Raw genomic sequence first — 16,135 nt, 5'->3', positions numbered from 1 at the left:
TGGAACTGAAAATAGAACCTGCTGTTGGCCTCTGGTGCTGCCTCACTGGACAGTCCCCCCAGCCTCAGCATTACTGTCTGTCTTACATAAGACCCTCCTGCTCTCAGGCTCTGCCAAAACTAAGTTCTCTTACTAACTTGGAATTTCACTATTCTACCTCATCATGGTATTAATAAAAGTGAGTGGGTATAAAAGTGTACATCCATATAGGATTAGTTTGTGAATAAGCTGATTTATATTTGAATGCGTTTGTTTGTGTTTAATAGAGGGTGCTTATGGCCAGGTTGGGAAAAGTGTGTGGGAAGGGATAGGAAAGGGTAAGTCTAGTGAAGAATAAGGAAAGATGGAAGAGTCATAAACGATCATTGTAACAAGACTGGAGTTAAGTTCTTTTCTGCAATAATGTCCCTCACTATTAAAAAAAATGTTTAAATATAAGAAATTATTTTTGGAAATATTTAATTTTACTTGATGATAAATTAAGCCTTTATCAAATCTTTATAGTACAAACTGCTAGATCTTTAACATTTGCGTAGTTAATAAGAGGTGTAAAGTAATTATAGAAATGCAGAAATATAATCTATATTGTGTGTTTTCAGCATCACTACCTTCTCACCTCGTATCACTGAATAGTACATCACATAGTACATCCCTAGACAAGAAGCATCAGCATCACCTGGGAGCATGTTAGAAGTGGATTTCTTAGGTCCTACCCCAGCTGCTTCAGCCCAGACTCTAAGGAGGGCTCAGCCATCAGTGTTTCAAGCTTGCTTACTAAATTTGAAAGCCATACTGTGTGGCATATGAAAAATTGAAAATTTTACTATCTTCTAATAGGAAAGGTTTGTTTTAAAATAGACGGTGTTAGCTAGTTTTCTTATAACTGGGACAAAATACCTGAGAAAATCAACTTAAAGGGAGGGAGATTCATTTTGAGTCACTGTTTTAGTCCATTGTCACTTAGCCCATTTTACACGGGACAAATACAGAGAAATAGAGTTGCTCACCTCATGGCTGCTGGAAGGTGAGAGAGACAGTGATGAACTCTTCAAAGGCACACTGCCAGGAAGTAACTGGTGGTTTGAATGAGAATGGTCCTCATAGGCCCATAGATTTGAAAGCCTGATCACCAGGGAGTGGCACTATTTGAAAAGATTAGGAGGAGTGGCATTGTGGGATTAAGTATGTCAATGGAGGTGGGCTTTGAGGTTTTCAAAAGCTCAAGCCAGGGCCATTGACACTGTCTTCGTGCTGCCTACTGACCTGAATATAGAACTCACAGCTACTTGTCCAGCACCATGTATGCCTGTATGTAGCCATGTTTCCCACCATGAAAATGGACAAGAAAGCCTCTGAAACTTTAAGCAAGCCCCAATTAAATGTGTTTCTTTATAAGAGTTGCTATGATCATGGTATTTTTTCACAGCAATAGAATGCTGACTAAAACAGTATCTTTCTTGATGTAGTTAGGCCCCGCCCTCTATTATCCCAGTCAGCTCTTATAGACTGGTGTCAATCCATTGATGGCATGAGTCCCCTGATGATCATTTACTACTTACTGAACATTGTTCTTAGTGTTTACATATGTTTCAGTGAAGAAAAACACAAGAAAAAAGATTTAGATTGCAAGTTCCCCAATTATAAAAATACAAAGTACCATAGGGAAAGTAGGTAAAATTAACTAATGGAGTTGTGAGAGAATTTTCTTATTTTCTGAAATAAAAAAGGGCAGTGCTAGATTCTGTGAGTATAGCAGCAGAAACAAACACAGTTTTTTAGTCTCTTTAAATCACTATGTAAAACAGGTTAACTATATATCAGTGTTTAAAATCATGAACATAATTTACAATAAAGTTAATTGATAAAGTAGCCATTTAAACCCCTAATAATAAATGGAATAAGCATCCAAAAATACAAGTTCTCCCTGGTGTGAGCTACTGGGCAGGAGGTATCAGGAGAACTAAGTGAAGCTGTTTTGTGGATCTTGGAATAAGAAGAGTTTCAAAATAAGTAATAGATATTCATTGATAAGCTCAGAAGGCAGGTTCTAGAACAAAAGCTAAGGTTGAAAGGATTTTATCAAGAGCAGGTGAACATAGAGGTCCCATGATGAGTTCTAAAGGAAGCTATGAGATCCCTGAGAATTCTCAGAGATAACTGACAGCCCTTCTTATCCCAGGGCACCCCCATACTGAGCTTACAATCTAATGGAGCAGCATAGGGACTGAAGAAAGCTAACACCTGAGTGCAAGTAGAAGGGGGATGTGGGTCATAGAGAACTATTTGTTTGGATTCTACCCAAAAATAGCCGAGGACAGAGGTGCACTGGGTTCTGAGAGCTCAAAAATAACATGCTCAAGTAAAAATTAGCAACAAAAAGGGTCATGGTCAAATTTTGTAATTTTCAATTACAAATTTTTATTATAATAAGGAACTAAGGGACAGCCAGCAAGACCATGAAAACATATCAGAAATGCTTGGCCATAACACGAAAGTAAGATCTTAAATACATGTAATTCCTTCAAGAAAATGGAAGAAAATATGGGCCAGTACAAAACTCAAAAATCAGGGGACAGGCAAATAAGATCTTACTTATTGTAGTCACTGGTAAGAAAGCATATGTAAGTGGTTTGCATATTTCTGAAAAGTTAGTAAGTGTTGATAATGTTACGTTTCACTGACCTATTATTCCTTGAAAGGGACCTTTAAAAAGGAAGGGAAGAACTATACATTTCATCCATGAAGGGCTTTGGGGAGGAATGGAGACCAATGGCATTCAACTCTACCTTTACATAAGGTATAGTCAAATAGCTGTTAAAGATTCTGAGGTTATGGACAGCATAGTCTAACAGCTGTTAGAAATGAAGTGCCTGGAAAGTGCCCTTCCTTGGGATGGGGTTTTGTTACATAATTCCAAAGTGACTGCATTATAAAATGCTTTGTTTTCTGTTTATGTTGAATTATTCTGATATTTGCTATTTGAAAAAGCTTTGATTCATTACATGGAATATCCTCTTACACTTTACAGTGAGAGACCTACCACCAATTTGTCTTGATGTTAGACAAAAACAGCGCATGTCTATGGATGCATTATCATCTGAAGTGAAGGTTCCACCCCTTCCAGAACCTACTCTTCCTAGCCAGCCCAAAACTGTGAAAGACTTTGAGTAAGTTCTAAGTCACTCTTCTGTGTAGACTAACAGTCATCTGCATGTCAGTGCTATGCATAGCTTAAAATCTTTTCCTGAAAAATTAGCTAAACTTGTAGAGTTTTTACAAGATATTAGACAAAAGTGAAGATACAAAAGACAAAATGTCTCAAGTTGAAGATATAAATAAATGTGTGAATAAAGGATAGTGGATATGTTGTAGCAAAAGACAGCAAACACCAAGAGAATGAATCAGAATTGTCCCAAAACATTGACAAAAATTAATTTTACCATTAAAACACACACACACACACACACACACACACACACACACAAATTCATCTACTGTGTAACCATTCTCTAAAAGCTGTGTCACCATTCAGAAAATCAGACCACATAATTTGAAGCACTTTCATGGGAATGCAAAAGGATAGACTCAGGCCATAAAATATAAAAGCTCCAGAAGGTGGACTGTGGAGGAACAGGAAAGACTGAGCAAGGGCGCGTGTCAAGATGGATGCTGTTTAGCTGGACACGGTAGTACGTACCAGTAATTCTAGCACTCAGGAGTCTGAGGCAGGAGGAACACCCCACATCTGAGGCCAATATGAGCTACAGAACAAGACTCTTAGGGGGAAAAAAGTAAATGAGAAACAGTGAATTAATATTTTAATATAATAACTATTAATGTATATACTGTTTGCATCAACTATAACTGATTTATGTTGTTTTCAGTATTAAAATTATATATTTAGCATAATATTCCTTTTTTTAAGAAATGCTATTTATCTGAATGATGTTTCTCTCCAATTATGATTAATATATGGTTTTATTTTTTAGGGAAGATTTAGAAAAAGCTGAGGCCACAGGAAATTGGAAAACAGTACATGCTTTTTATATAACAGCATTTGATTCTTTCACAGAATTAAATGCTGCATTTAAGGTAATAAATAATATATAAAAGATATTTTTCATTCACTTATAATTTTAAATTAAAAAATAGACTCCATTTTATAGTCAGTATTGACTTAAATAATGTATGTATTTTTAATTATGTATCAAAATACAACTTGTGATTTACTAGATATTTTACTTCACTTATTAATGTTTGATTTCTTTCAATATTTAAAAATTATTAAAATCATTCTTACATATTAATTTCATTTTTAACAATTGCCTTAATTCTTTTTTTGGTCATCAAACAATAAGATTAGTTGAGATTATACAAAAGTATAATTCAGATATTATTAAGAATAATCTGTGAAATGTTAAACATATTTAATTCTTCAATTGAATTTGCAGAAAGATGCCACAGCCTCATTTAATACTATTGAGGATTCTGGGATTAATGCCAATTTGGTGAATGCTGTATTTGATGCCTTACTTAATACTGTAAGTATTGTTTATGGACATATTAAAACTGATTTTAGGTCTTCTAGAAGATTAGCAAGTGTTCTTGACCTCTGAGCCATATCTCCAGCTCCTTTCAGATGTAGCCACTTTGTAATATACTTACATTAAATCAGATATAATTTTATGATAAATATAATTTTCAGAAAATTATGTCATTCTTTTTCTAATTATCTGAGAATTAAACAGAAAACACCTCTGTATCTAATATGTATTTGGGAAGATTTCTAAAACCTGCTTTATTACTCAGGGAAGGTTATTTGAGTGATTCTCAAAGTTTAGTTCTGAATCAGTTACGAGCAATGACACAGGCTCAGACAGCAGGTCTTAAGTAGAGATCAACAATTCAGTTCATCCACACACCTTGATCTTTGATAACGGAGCTAAAACCATCCAGTGGAAAAAAGGCAGCATTTTCAACAAATGGTGCTGGTGCAACTGCTGGTCAGCATGTAGAAGAATGCACATTGATCCATTCTTATTTCCTTGTACAAAGCTCAAGTCCAAGTGGATCAAGGGTCTCCACATAAAACCAGACACACTGAAACTAATAGAAGATAAAGTAGAGAAGAGTCTCGAACACATGGGCACAGGGAAAAATTTCCTGAACAGAACACCAATGGCTTATGCTCCATGATCAACAATAGACAAATGGGCCCTTATAAAATTGCAAAGGACACTGTCAATAGGACAAAAAAGCAACCAACAGATTGGGAAAAGATCTTTACCAATCCTATATCCAATAGAGGGCTGATATCCAATATATATGAAGAACTCAAGAAGTTAGACTCCAAGGAACCAAATAACCATATTAAAAATTGGGGTACAGAGCTAAACAAAGAATTGTCAACTAAGGAATACCGAATGGCTGAGAAGCACCTAAAGAAGTGTTCAACATCCTTAGTCATCAGGGAAATGCAAATCAAAACAACCCTTAGATTCCACCTTACACCAGTGAGAATGGCTAAGATAAAAGAACTCGGGATAGCAGATGCTGGCAAGGATGTGGAGAAAGAGGAACACTCTCCATTGTTGGTGGGATTGCAGGTTGGTACAACCACTCTGGAAATCAGTCTAGCGGTTCCTCAGAAAATTGGACATCATATAACCTAAGGACCCAGATATACCTCTCCTGGGCATATACCCAGAAGATGCTCCAACATGTAATAAGGACACAAGCTCCACTATGTTCATAGCAGCCTTATTTATAATAGAAGCTGGAAACAACCAAGATATCCTTCAACAGAGGAATGGATACAGAAAATACGGTACATTTTTACACAATGGAGTGCTACGCAGCTATTAAAAACAATGATTTCATGAAATTTGCAGGCAAATGGATGGAACTAGAAAATATCCCGAGTGAAGTAACCCAGTTACAAAAGAACACACATGGTATGTATTCACAGATAAGTGGATATTAGCCCAAAGGCTCAGAATACCCAAAATAAAATTCACAGACCACATGAAACTCAAGAAGGAAGACCAAAGTGTGGATGCTTCAGTCCTTCTTAGAAGGGGAAACTCATGGGAGGAAATATGGAGACAAAGTGTGGAGTAGAGACTGAAGGAAAGACCATCCAGAGACTGCCCCAACCTGGGAATTCATCCCATATACAGTCACCAAGCCCAGGCACTATTGTGAATGCCAGCAAGTGCTTGCTGACAGGAGCCTGACAAATACAGAGGCAGATCCTCGCAGCCAACCATTGGACTGAGCATAGGGTCCCCAATGGAGGAGCTAGAGAAAGTACTGAAGGAGCTGAAGGGGTTTGCAGCCCCATAGGAAGAACAGCAGTATCAACCAACCAGACCCCCCAGAGCTCCTAGGGACTAAACCACCAACCAAAGAGTACATATGGACCCATGGCTCCAGCTACATATGTAGCAGAGGATGACCTTGTCAGGCATCAATGGGAGGAGAGTCCCTTGCTCCTATGAAGGCTCAATGTCGCAGTGTAGGGGAATTCAAGGGCAGGGAGGTGGAAGTGGATACATGAGAACACCCTGGTAGAAGCAGGGGTAGGGGGTTTCCAAGGAAACCTGAAAAGGGGATTTCATTTAAAATGTAAATAAAGAACATATCCAATAAAAAAAAGAATTCAGTTCATTAATGTGGTTAACTATATTCATGTATTTCCAAATGTCACATCATCCTTGTAAAGTGGGACTGAATCCTACATGGCCATAGTGTATAATTTTTTTTAATGTTTTTGACTCAATTTGCTAGTATTTTGTTGACTATTTTACATCTGGGCTTAAGCGAGATACTGGTCTATAATAGTGGTTATCAACTTTCCTAAAGCTGAGACTCTTAAATACAGTTTCTCATGTTGTGGTGACCTCCAACCATAAAATTATTTTTGTGCTACTTCATAACTGTGATTTTGGTACTGTTATGAATCAAAATGTGAATACTTTTACAGGTATAGGTTTGCCAAAGGAGTTGTGACCCACTGGTTGAGAACCACTGGTTTATATTTTCCTTTCTTATGGCTTTGGGGCACTAGGATAGAACATTTTTTCTTTCATTTGGTTATTCAATACCAAAGGTCCTCCTTGAGAACATACATACATGTAATGACTATGCAGACTGTGTATGTGTGTACCATATTACCTATATACACATAAAAATTGAAATGACACCATGTATTTCAAAGAGAGAAAACAGGGAGAGAAAATAGGAGGCTTTGGAGAAAAGAAAGGGAAAGAGGGGATGATGTAATTGCATTATCATTTTAAAATAAAAGAAAAATGTAGTTTTAATAGAAGATAGCTTGGTAGCACTTGCTGAGTTACCAAGACTAACTTATTGGAATTAAATGCATCCCTAATGGCCAGCTATAATTATACAATTTGTAATCCCAGCAAATAAGAAGCTGAGGAAGATCAAAAGGTCTTGGCCAGCCTGGGTTTTGTACTGAAACCCTTGGCACAAAATGTATAACTTGAATCAATGTGTATATATCCAAAATATATGCCAAACATTTTAAGTTAATAAATAAAATATTGTTGGACATGTGATTTTGTCCTCTTAAGGAAAGAAAAATGATTTTTTTCAGTTACATAAAATTGTTGCTGGTCATCAAAAGATGACTTGTGTATTTTAATGTAAAAAATCACAGAATATCCTAATTATTATGTCTTAATTATTTTCTTTTGCCTCTAGCCTCAAGATATTCAGAAGTCAGTATTGAAGGGAATCATTAACAGCTTGTTACAAGAATGGAAAGGGTAATTGTAACTGGTACTTAATCTGTATAGATGACTTAGCTTTGTATCTCATGTTTCTTTATGAGTGTTTTACTCTTAGGAAGTATCTTATGAGTTTTAATAATGATATGGATTAGAAAGGGATTAATTAGAGAATGCTTGAAGCAAAGCTATTTAGTATACTGAGATTTGGATTTCTTGGGATCTGTAAATATGCAAAAGGAAATCACTGAATCTTTTAAAATTACGTGTATGGTGTTTTTGTGCTATGCAGATATAGGATGAGTACTAGTTCATAATCTTGGGCTTCTTTGTAGCCAATACATTTTTTTTTTCAGAAAGTAAGTTACTTGCTTTAAAGAAAACTTTTTTGTTACCTTGGGTAAACACCTCAGGACAGAGGAGTTGAAGCCAAGCTGGGCCTTGGCTACTTCATGAGCATGACAACAAAAAAACCTGATCAGAAACATTGAGACATCAAACCCATGCATACTTTTTGATGCTTACACCTAATAATTCATATAAACACGAATGACACTGCTAGTTTGATAAGTCTCATATAGAATGGAAAAAGACTTAAAGAAAAGTGATAGGTGAACACCTAAGTCTTGAGCAGAGAGAAAACTTGAGCAAAGTTTAGTATCCCTGGGAGCTTTGATGTCTGAGTTTTGCCTTTAATCTGGGATCCAGTGAAAGATCATGGATTTCATGTTTCCATGTCATAAATCATTTTTTAATTAGAAAGTTACTTCTGTGTATCTGTAACAGTATACTAAAAACTTTGAACAAGTGAGAAACTCTGGTCAATTTAGGACTAAACCTCCCCTGGACAAAACTGATAATGTTAAAATCAAGATATTTTAGGATGTCCAAAGTAAAATTCTTTTACTTAGCAGCTGGATGTGAATTGGTTTATAGACACTCTCCCCCTTTTATTAAACAGATTCTTTTCTTATACAATATACTCTGAATGCAGTTTCCCCTCTCTGAACTTTTCCCAGATCCTCTCCATCTCCTCTTCTATCATTCCCTTTCTACCTCTCATTAACAAAGAATAGGCTTCTAGGAGATAACAATAGAATAACATATTTGAAAATTGAAGTTGGACAGTTGAAAAATAAAGAGCCCTAAGTGAAGGTCCAAGAATCAGAGACCCACAAGTTTACACATTCAGGAGTCCCATAAACTGAAAGGTGTGTGTGTGTGTGTGTGTGTGTGTGTGTGTGTGTGTGTGTGTATGCACAGGGGACTGGTGTCCAGAGGATCTATGGAGGAGGCTCTATGATTGCTGCTTTAGTCTCTTAGTCTCTTAAGTTCATATGAGCTTTGCTCAGTTAATTTAGAGGGCCTTGTTCTTCTGGTGTCCTTTGTCCACTCTCTCTCCCCTATTCCATCTGCCTCTTGTTCCATGGAGTTTCCTGAGTCTGAGGGAGGGATTTGATTGAGCTATCTCATTTAGAGCTGTGTATTCCGAGATTTCTCTCTGCATAATGTCTGGCTGTGAGTCTCTGTATGTGTTCCCATCTGATGCAGAAGGAAGCCTTTGTGGTGATGGCTGAATAAGGTACTGATCATGAGTCTAGCAGAATATCATTAGGACTCATTTTGTTACCTTTTTGTTTTTAGACAAATAGCATTTGGTTTTATCCTAGATCTCTGGACTATCTAGTTTCTGGTTCTTGGCCACCGAAGCAGTATCTGGTATGGGTTCTTCATGGAGTAAACCTTAAGTCAAATCAGACATTGGCATAAACTCACAAGGTTTATGCCACCATTGCCCTAGCATATTTTTTTAGGAAAGGCAGATTATAAATGAAAGGCTTTATGATTGAGTTGGTATATACCATTCTCTTATGGTAGCCAGAAGAGTACCTTCCTGTGTCATAGACACTAGAACATAGTGGTGAAGGTTCTTTTTAGGCACCAGCTCAAACCTTTCCATGTTCAGTAAGTTGTGTGGGTGTTATCTTTGGCAGTGGAGACTTGATGTCAGTTTGTGGAGAAAAACTTACTGTCTAGGCAGCAGTTTGGGTTTTTGGGAACATCCATGGAAGCCTTTCAACCAGCCACTCAGCTGGATGAAATTCATCCCCAGCACTAGACCAGCAGGAGTTTCGGCTCCTTCATTATTTGGAGACTTCATTAGGATCACCTTCCTATCTTACACTAGGTTTCCATACTGCCCCCCTCAAATGCCCTTAAATTCTAGCTGTTCTATCCTCATGACCTTCCTCAACCTCATCTCACCTCCCAGTTCTCACCTGACCTTCCCATTCTTGTTCCCTGCCCCCTCTCCAGTCCATCCATAAATCGTTCTATTTCCATTTCCCAGGGAGATCCATGTGCCCCCTCCTCCCCTCCCCGTCCCTTTCTCTATACTTACCCTCTCTAGGTCTATAGAGTGTATTTTGGTTATCATTTATTTAATGATTAATATCCAGATATAAGGGAATACATGCCATATTTATCTTTCTGGGACCTGAGTTGCCTTACTGAGGATGAGGGTTTTGTTTTGTTTTTCTAATCCATTTATTTGCCTGCAGATTTCCAGATATCATTTTTTAAAATAGCTAATTAATACTCTATTATGTAAACATACCATATTTTCTTTATCCATTCTTCTGTTGAGGGACATCTTAGGCTCATTCCAGTTTCTGGCTGTTATGAATAGAGCAGCAGTTAACATTGTTGAGCAACTGTTCCTATGATAGAATAAAGTGTCCTTTGGGTATATGCCCAAGAGTGGTGTAGTGGTGTAACCAGACCTTTGACTACTTCTTTGAATTCTTTTTTCTACCACTCTCTTCACCCTTCCAACCCCTAGCCCCCAACACTAGGTAGAAGAGAAAGAAGGTTAGAAAGGGGAAGGAGCATCAATATCATTAGACTACTTTCTGCTGACTAGGGGCATTGAGCTCCTTGGGGCAAGTTTGATCTTCAGCAGCAGCAGGAAGAGAATGAAGAGGAACAGCCACATTTTTACACCCTTTCAAGGCTTTCCAGAGGCGAAACCAGGAAAGGGGATAACATTTGAAATGTAAATAATATTTTACATTTGAAACGTAAATAAATAAAATATCCAATAAAAAACAGAGTTCCCAGAATTCCAAATATCATACACTTGGAGAAACTATCTGCAGCTGGCAAAATCACACCCGTGCCAGGGCATGAGGTAAATCAAAGACTGCTGCTGTAAATAGTTGGAATCAGCTCCATATCTCACACCTAGAATGAAAACAAAAACACTTCCCATAATATTTCCATGTTTTTAAAGAAACCAGAATTCCCATTACCCTGGCTCTTAGATAGATTGATTCCTACCTTTCTGAGGAACTGCAATATTGATTTCCATAATAGCTGTACAAGTTTGCACTCCTACTAGTGATGGGGGAGTGGTCTCCTTGCTCCATATCCTCATCAGCATAAGCTGTCATTTGCATTATTGATTCAGAGGTGTAGGATGGTATCTCAAAGTCATTTTGATTTGCATTTTCCTAATGGCTAAGGGTGTTGAAATTTCTTTAACTGTTTCTTAGCCACTTGAGTTTCCCCATTTGAAAAAATCTGTACCCTATTTTTAATTGGGTTATTCAGCTTTTTATATATCAAGGTTTTTTTTATTCTTTATATATTTTATATATTAGCCTCTGTCAGATGTAGAGTTGGTAAAAATCTTTTTCCAATTCTGTAGGCTGCCACTTTGTCTGAATGATGGTACCCCTTGCCTTGCAGAAGCTTTTGAGTTTCATGAGGTCCTATTTATTAATTGTTGATATTAGCACTTTCATGCTAGTGAGTTCAAGGTGATTCTCCCATTTTCTCTTCTATCAGGTTCAGTTTACCTGATTTTATGTTGAATTCTTTGACCCATTTGGAATTGAGTGTTGTGCAGGGTGTTAAGTATATATCAATATGCATTATTCTACCTGCAATTTTTCAGTTTGACTAGTTACCATTTGGTGAAGATGCTATCTTTCTACCAGTATGTATTTCTGGCCTCTTTATCAAATATCAGGTGTCCATAGGTATGCACGTTTATGTCTGGGTCTTTGATCAATTTCTTTGATGAACATCTGTTTTATGTCAATTCGATACTGTTTTTAATTACTATAGCTTTGTAGCATAGCTTGATATCAGGAATAATGAAACCTTCAATAGTTCTTTTATTCTTCAGGATTGTTTTACCTATACTGGGTTTTTTGTGTTTTTGTATAAGGTAGAGAATTGTCTTTTTCAAGATCTGTGAAGAGTATTGGAATTCTGATAGGGATTGCATTAAATCTGCAGATTGATTTTGGTAGGATGGCCATTTTTACTATGTTAATCTTACCAGTCCATGAGCATGGAAGATTTTTCTCTCTTCTGGTATCTTCTTCAGTTTTTTTCTTCAAAGACCTGATTTTTTTTTTAATCATATAAGTCTTTCATTTGCTTGGTTAGAGTTTCCCCAAGATATTTTATATTATTTGAGGATTTCGTGAAGGGTGTTGTGTCTCCAATTTCCTTGTCAGACTGTCATTTGTGTATAGGAAGGCTACTGGTTTTTGTATACTAATTTTCTATACAGCTACTTCACTGAAAGTGTTTATTGTTTTTTTTTCTTTTTTTACTGAAAGTGTTTATTAGCTGTAAGATTTCTCTGGTGGAATTTTTAGGGTTACTCATGTATATCACCTGCAAAAAAGATATTTGACTTCTTACTTTCCAATTTGTATCCCCTTCATCTCCTTCAGATGTCTTATTGCACTAGCTGAGACTTCAAGTACTATAGGTATGGAGAGCATGAACATCTTTGTCTTTGTCCTGATTTTTAGTGGAATTGCTTTGAGTTTCTCTCCATTTAAATTGATATTGGCTATGGGCTTGTTATAAACTGCCTTTATTTATGTTGAGATATGTCCCTTTGTTTCCCTAATGCCTTCAGGACTTTTATCATAAAGGAATATTGTATTTTTTTCAAAGGCCCTTTCTGCATATAATGAGATAATATGGTAGTTTTTTTTCTTTCAGTTTGTTTATATGGTGGATAACATTTACTGATTTTCATATATTGAACCATCCCTGAAGCTCTAGGATGAAGCCTGCTTGATCATGGTGGATGTTCTTTTTGATGTGTTCTTGGATTTGGTTTGCAAGTATTTATTGTATATTTTTGCATCTATGTTTATAAGGGAAGTGGTCTATAATTTTCTTTTTTGGGTCTTTTTGTGGTTTGGGTATCAGAAAAATTGTAGCCTCATACAATGAATTGGGCAGTGTTTATCCCACTTCTATTTTGTGGGGATATTTTAGGAATATTGGCATTAACTCTTCTTTGAAAGTCTGGTAGAATTATATGCTAAAACCAGCTGGTCCAAGGCTTTTTTTTTTTTTTTTTTTGGTTGGTAGACTTAATGACTACTTCTGTTTCACCAAGTGTTATAAGTTGTTTAAATTGCTTATCTGATCTTGATTTAACTTCTAACTTTTTAAAAGTGGTCCCTATCAAGAAAATTAGAGTATGGCTTTTAAAAGTATGTTTATATGATTGTCTAAATTTCCTTGGTATCAGTTGTTACCTTCCCCTTTTTGTTTCTGATTTTGATAATTTTTATATTCTCTCTCTACCTTTTAGTTATTTGGATAAGGGTTTGTTGATCTTACTGATTTTTCTCAAAGAACCAACTCTGTTTCATTGATTCTTTGTATTGTTCTTTTTTATTCTATTTTATTGATTTCAGCCTTGAGTTTATTTCTTGAGTTTATTATACTCCTTTTGAGTATAGTTTCTTCTTTTCATTTGAGAGATTTCAGGTGTGCTGTTAAGTTGCTTATATGAGGTAACTCCAGTTTTTTAATGTAGTCACTTAGTGCTATGAACTTGTCTCTCACAACAACTTTCATGTATTCCTTAAGTTTGGGTATGATGTGTACTCATTTCCATTCAATTCTAGAAAGTCTTTAATTTCTTATTTCTGTCTTGACACATTTTTCATTCTGTAGATAGTTGTTTAGTTTCCAATGAGTTTGTAAGCTTTCTATTATTTCTTTTTTCTTTTTTTATTATTTATATTTATATATTTATTTTTTATTGAATATTGTCTTCATTTACATTGCCAATAGTAAAACCATTCCCGATTTCCTCCCTCCCCAAAGACTCCTAACCCCTCCTACCTCCCCCGCCTCCACGTATATGCCCCTTCACCCGACACACTCCTACCTCCCTCCCCCTCGGTTTCCCTTTGTTGGGGCCTCTTGAGCCTTTACCTGACCAAGGACCATTCCTCCCACTGATGCCCGACAAGGCCTTCCTCTGCTACATTTTTGGCTGGAACCATGTGTGCCCCTTGATTGATGGTTCAGTCCCTGGGAGTCTTGGGATGTCTGGGTGGCCGAAATCATTTTTCTTCCCATGGGGCTATAAACCCCTTCAGCTTCTCCAGACCACCCTCCAGCTCCTCCATTGGGGACCTCATGCCCAGTCCAATAGTTTGTTGCTAGCTTCTGTTGTTGATATCCATCTTTAATCCATGGTGGCCTGATACGATGAAGTGAGTTAGTTCAATGTTCTTGATCTGTTGAGACTTGTCTGAATATATGATCAATTTTGTTCTTGATCTGTTGAGACTTGTCTGAATATATGATCAATTTTAGAGAAAGTTCCATAAGTTATAGAAAAGAATGTATATTCTTTTGTGTTTAGGTGAGATGTTCTGTAAATATCTATTCAGTCCATTTGGTTTACAGCATCTATTGGCTCTAGTAGTTCTATATTTAGTTTTTATTTAGATGATTTGTCTATTGGTGATAGTGATGTATTGAAGTCTCCTACTGTCAGTGTGTGAGGTTTCAATATGTGATTTAAGTAGTGTTCTTTTACAAAGGTAGGTGTCCTTGTTTGGGCATAGATGTTAATAATAGAAATATGATCTTGGTGGATTTTCCCTTTGATGAGTATGTAGTGTCCTTCCCTACCTCTTTTAATTAGTTTTGGTCTGAAGTTTATTTTGTTTGATATCAAAATAGCTACACTAACTTGTTTTTCTTAGGTCCAGTTGTTTAGAATATCTTTTTTTAACCCTTTACCCTTAGGTAATTTCTATCTTTGATGTTGAAGTGTGTTTCTTGGATACCGCACAAGGATGAGTCCTGTTTTGGAATACTTTCTATTCGTCTGTGTCTTATTACTGGGGAATTATGACCACTGACATTGAGAGATATCAGTGCCCAATTAATGTTGATTCCTGTTGTTTTGTTGTTGTTATTAGTGGTGGTGGTGATTGTGTGTGCACACATGTATACATGTGTGCATTCGTGCATGTGTTTGACTTCTTTTGATTTTGGTTGTCTGGATTGTTTATTTCCTATGTTTTTGTGGTTATAGTTTTCCTCAGGTTGAAGTTTTTCTTCCAGCACCCTCTGCAGTGCTGGGTTTGTAGATAGATAAATATTACTTAAAATGTTTTTTTATGGAATATCTTACTTTCTCCATCTATAATGATTGAAAGTCTTGCTGGGTATAGTAGTGTGGGCTTACATCAGTGGTTTCAGAGTCTGCAGCTTATTGTCTAGGACCTTCTAGCTTTTAGTATCTCCAGTGAGAAGTTAGGTGTAATTCTAGTAGGTCCATCTTTGTATGTTACTTGTTCTTTCCCACTTTTAGCTTTTAATATTCTCCCTTTGTTCTGTACATTTAGTGTTTTGATTATTAAGTGATGAGGGGACCTTCTTTTCTGGTCCAGTCTATTTCGTGTTCTGTATGCTTCTTGTATCTTTATAGGCATCTCCTTTAGGTTAGGAAAGTTTTCTTCCATCATTTTTTTTTGAAAATATTTCCTGTGCCTTTGAGCTAGGATTCTCCTTCCTCTATTTCTATTTTTCTTAGATTTGGTCTTTTCATTGTGCCCCAGATTTCCTGGTTGTTTTGTGTCAGGAGGTTTTTAGATTTAATATTTTCTTTGACTGATGTAGTTATTTCTTCTATTGTATCTTCCATGCCTGAGATTCTTTTTCCCATCTCTTATATTCTGTTGGTGAAGCTCTGTCCTGTTTTGATTTCTAAATTATTTTCATTTCCAGAATTTCATCAGTTTGGCTTTCTTTAATGATTCTGTTTCCATTTTCAAGTATTGAACAGTTTTATTCATTTCTTCCACTCTCTGTGTTTTCATAGATTTCCATGATTTATTAATTTCCTCTTTAAGGATCTCTGTCATTTTCATTCAGATGCTTTTAAAGTCTTTTTTCTTGTATATCAGCTCTGTTAAAAGGGCATGCTGTGGTAGGAAAGCAGGTCTTCAGTGGAGACATAATGCCTTGATTGTTATTAATGTTGTTTTTATGTTAGCATCTAGGTATCTGGAATCAGGATGATTGTAGGTCTA

At 36.3% G+C, this 16,135-nt stretch overlaps 1 protein-coding gene across 4 annotated transcripts in view; it reads left to right on the top strand.

Moving 5' to 3' along the window:
* Positions 1-16,135, top strand: part of Hectd2 (HECT domain E3 ubiquitin protein ligase 2) — a 68,389-nt gene that overhangs the window by 25,021 nt on the left and 27,233 nt on the right. For all 4 annotated transcript variants that reach the window (XR_007978516.1, XR_007978517.1, XM_052186730.1 and 1 more), the window contains exons 3-6: positions 3,029-3,167; positions 3,990-4,092; positions 4,452-4,541; positions 7,729-7,793. Coding sequence is in view for 2 of the 4 variants with exons in the window: in XM_052186730.1 (XP_052042690.1) it covers positions 3,029-3,167; positions 3,990-4,092; positions 4,452-4,541; positions 7,729-7,793 (397 nt within the window). In the remaining 2 variants the exon portion in view is untranslated. The remainder of the gene's footprint in view (positions 1-3,028; positions 3,168-3,989; positions 4,093-4,451; positions 4,542-7,728; positions 7,794-16,135) is intronic.

The sequence above is a fragment of the Apodemus sylvaticus genome, chromosome 1, assembly GCF_947179515.1.
Source record: "Apodemus sylvaticus chromosome 1, mApoSyl1.1, whole genome shotgun sequence".
Lineage (NCBI taxonomy): Eukaryota > Metazoa > Chordata > Mammalia > Rodentia > Muridae > Apodemus > Apodemus sylvaticus.
Note: the sequence above shows the minus strand (reverse complement) of the source record. Positions and strands in the feature narration are given on the sequence as shown.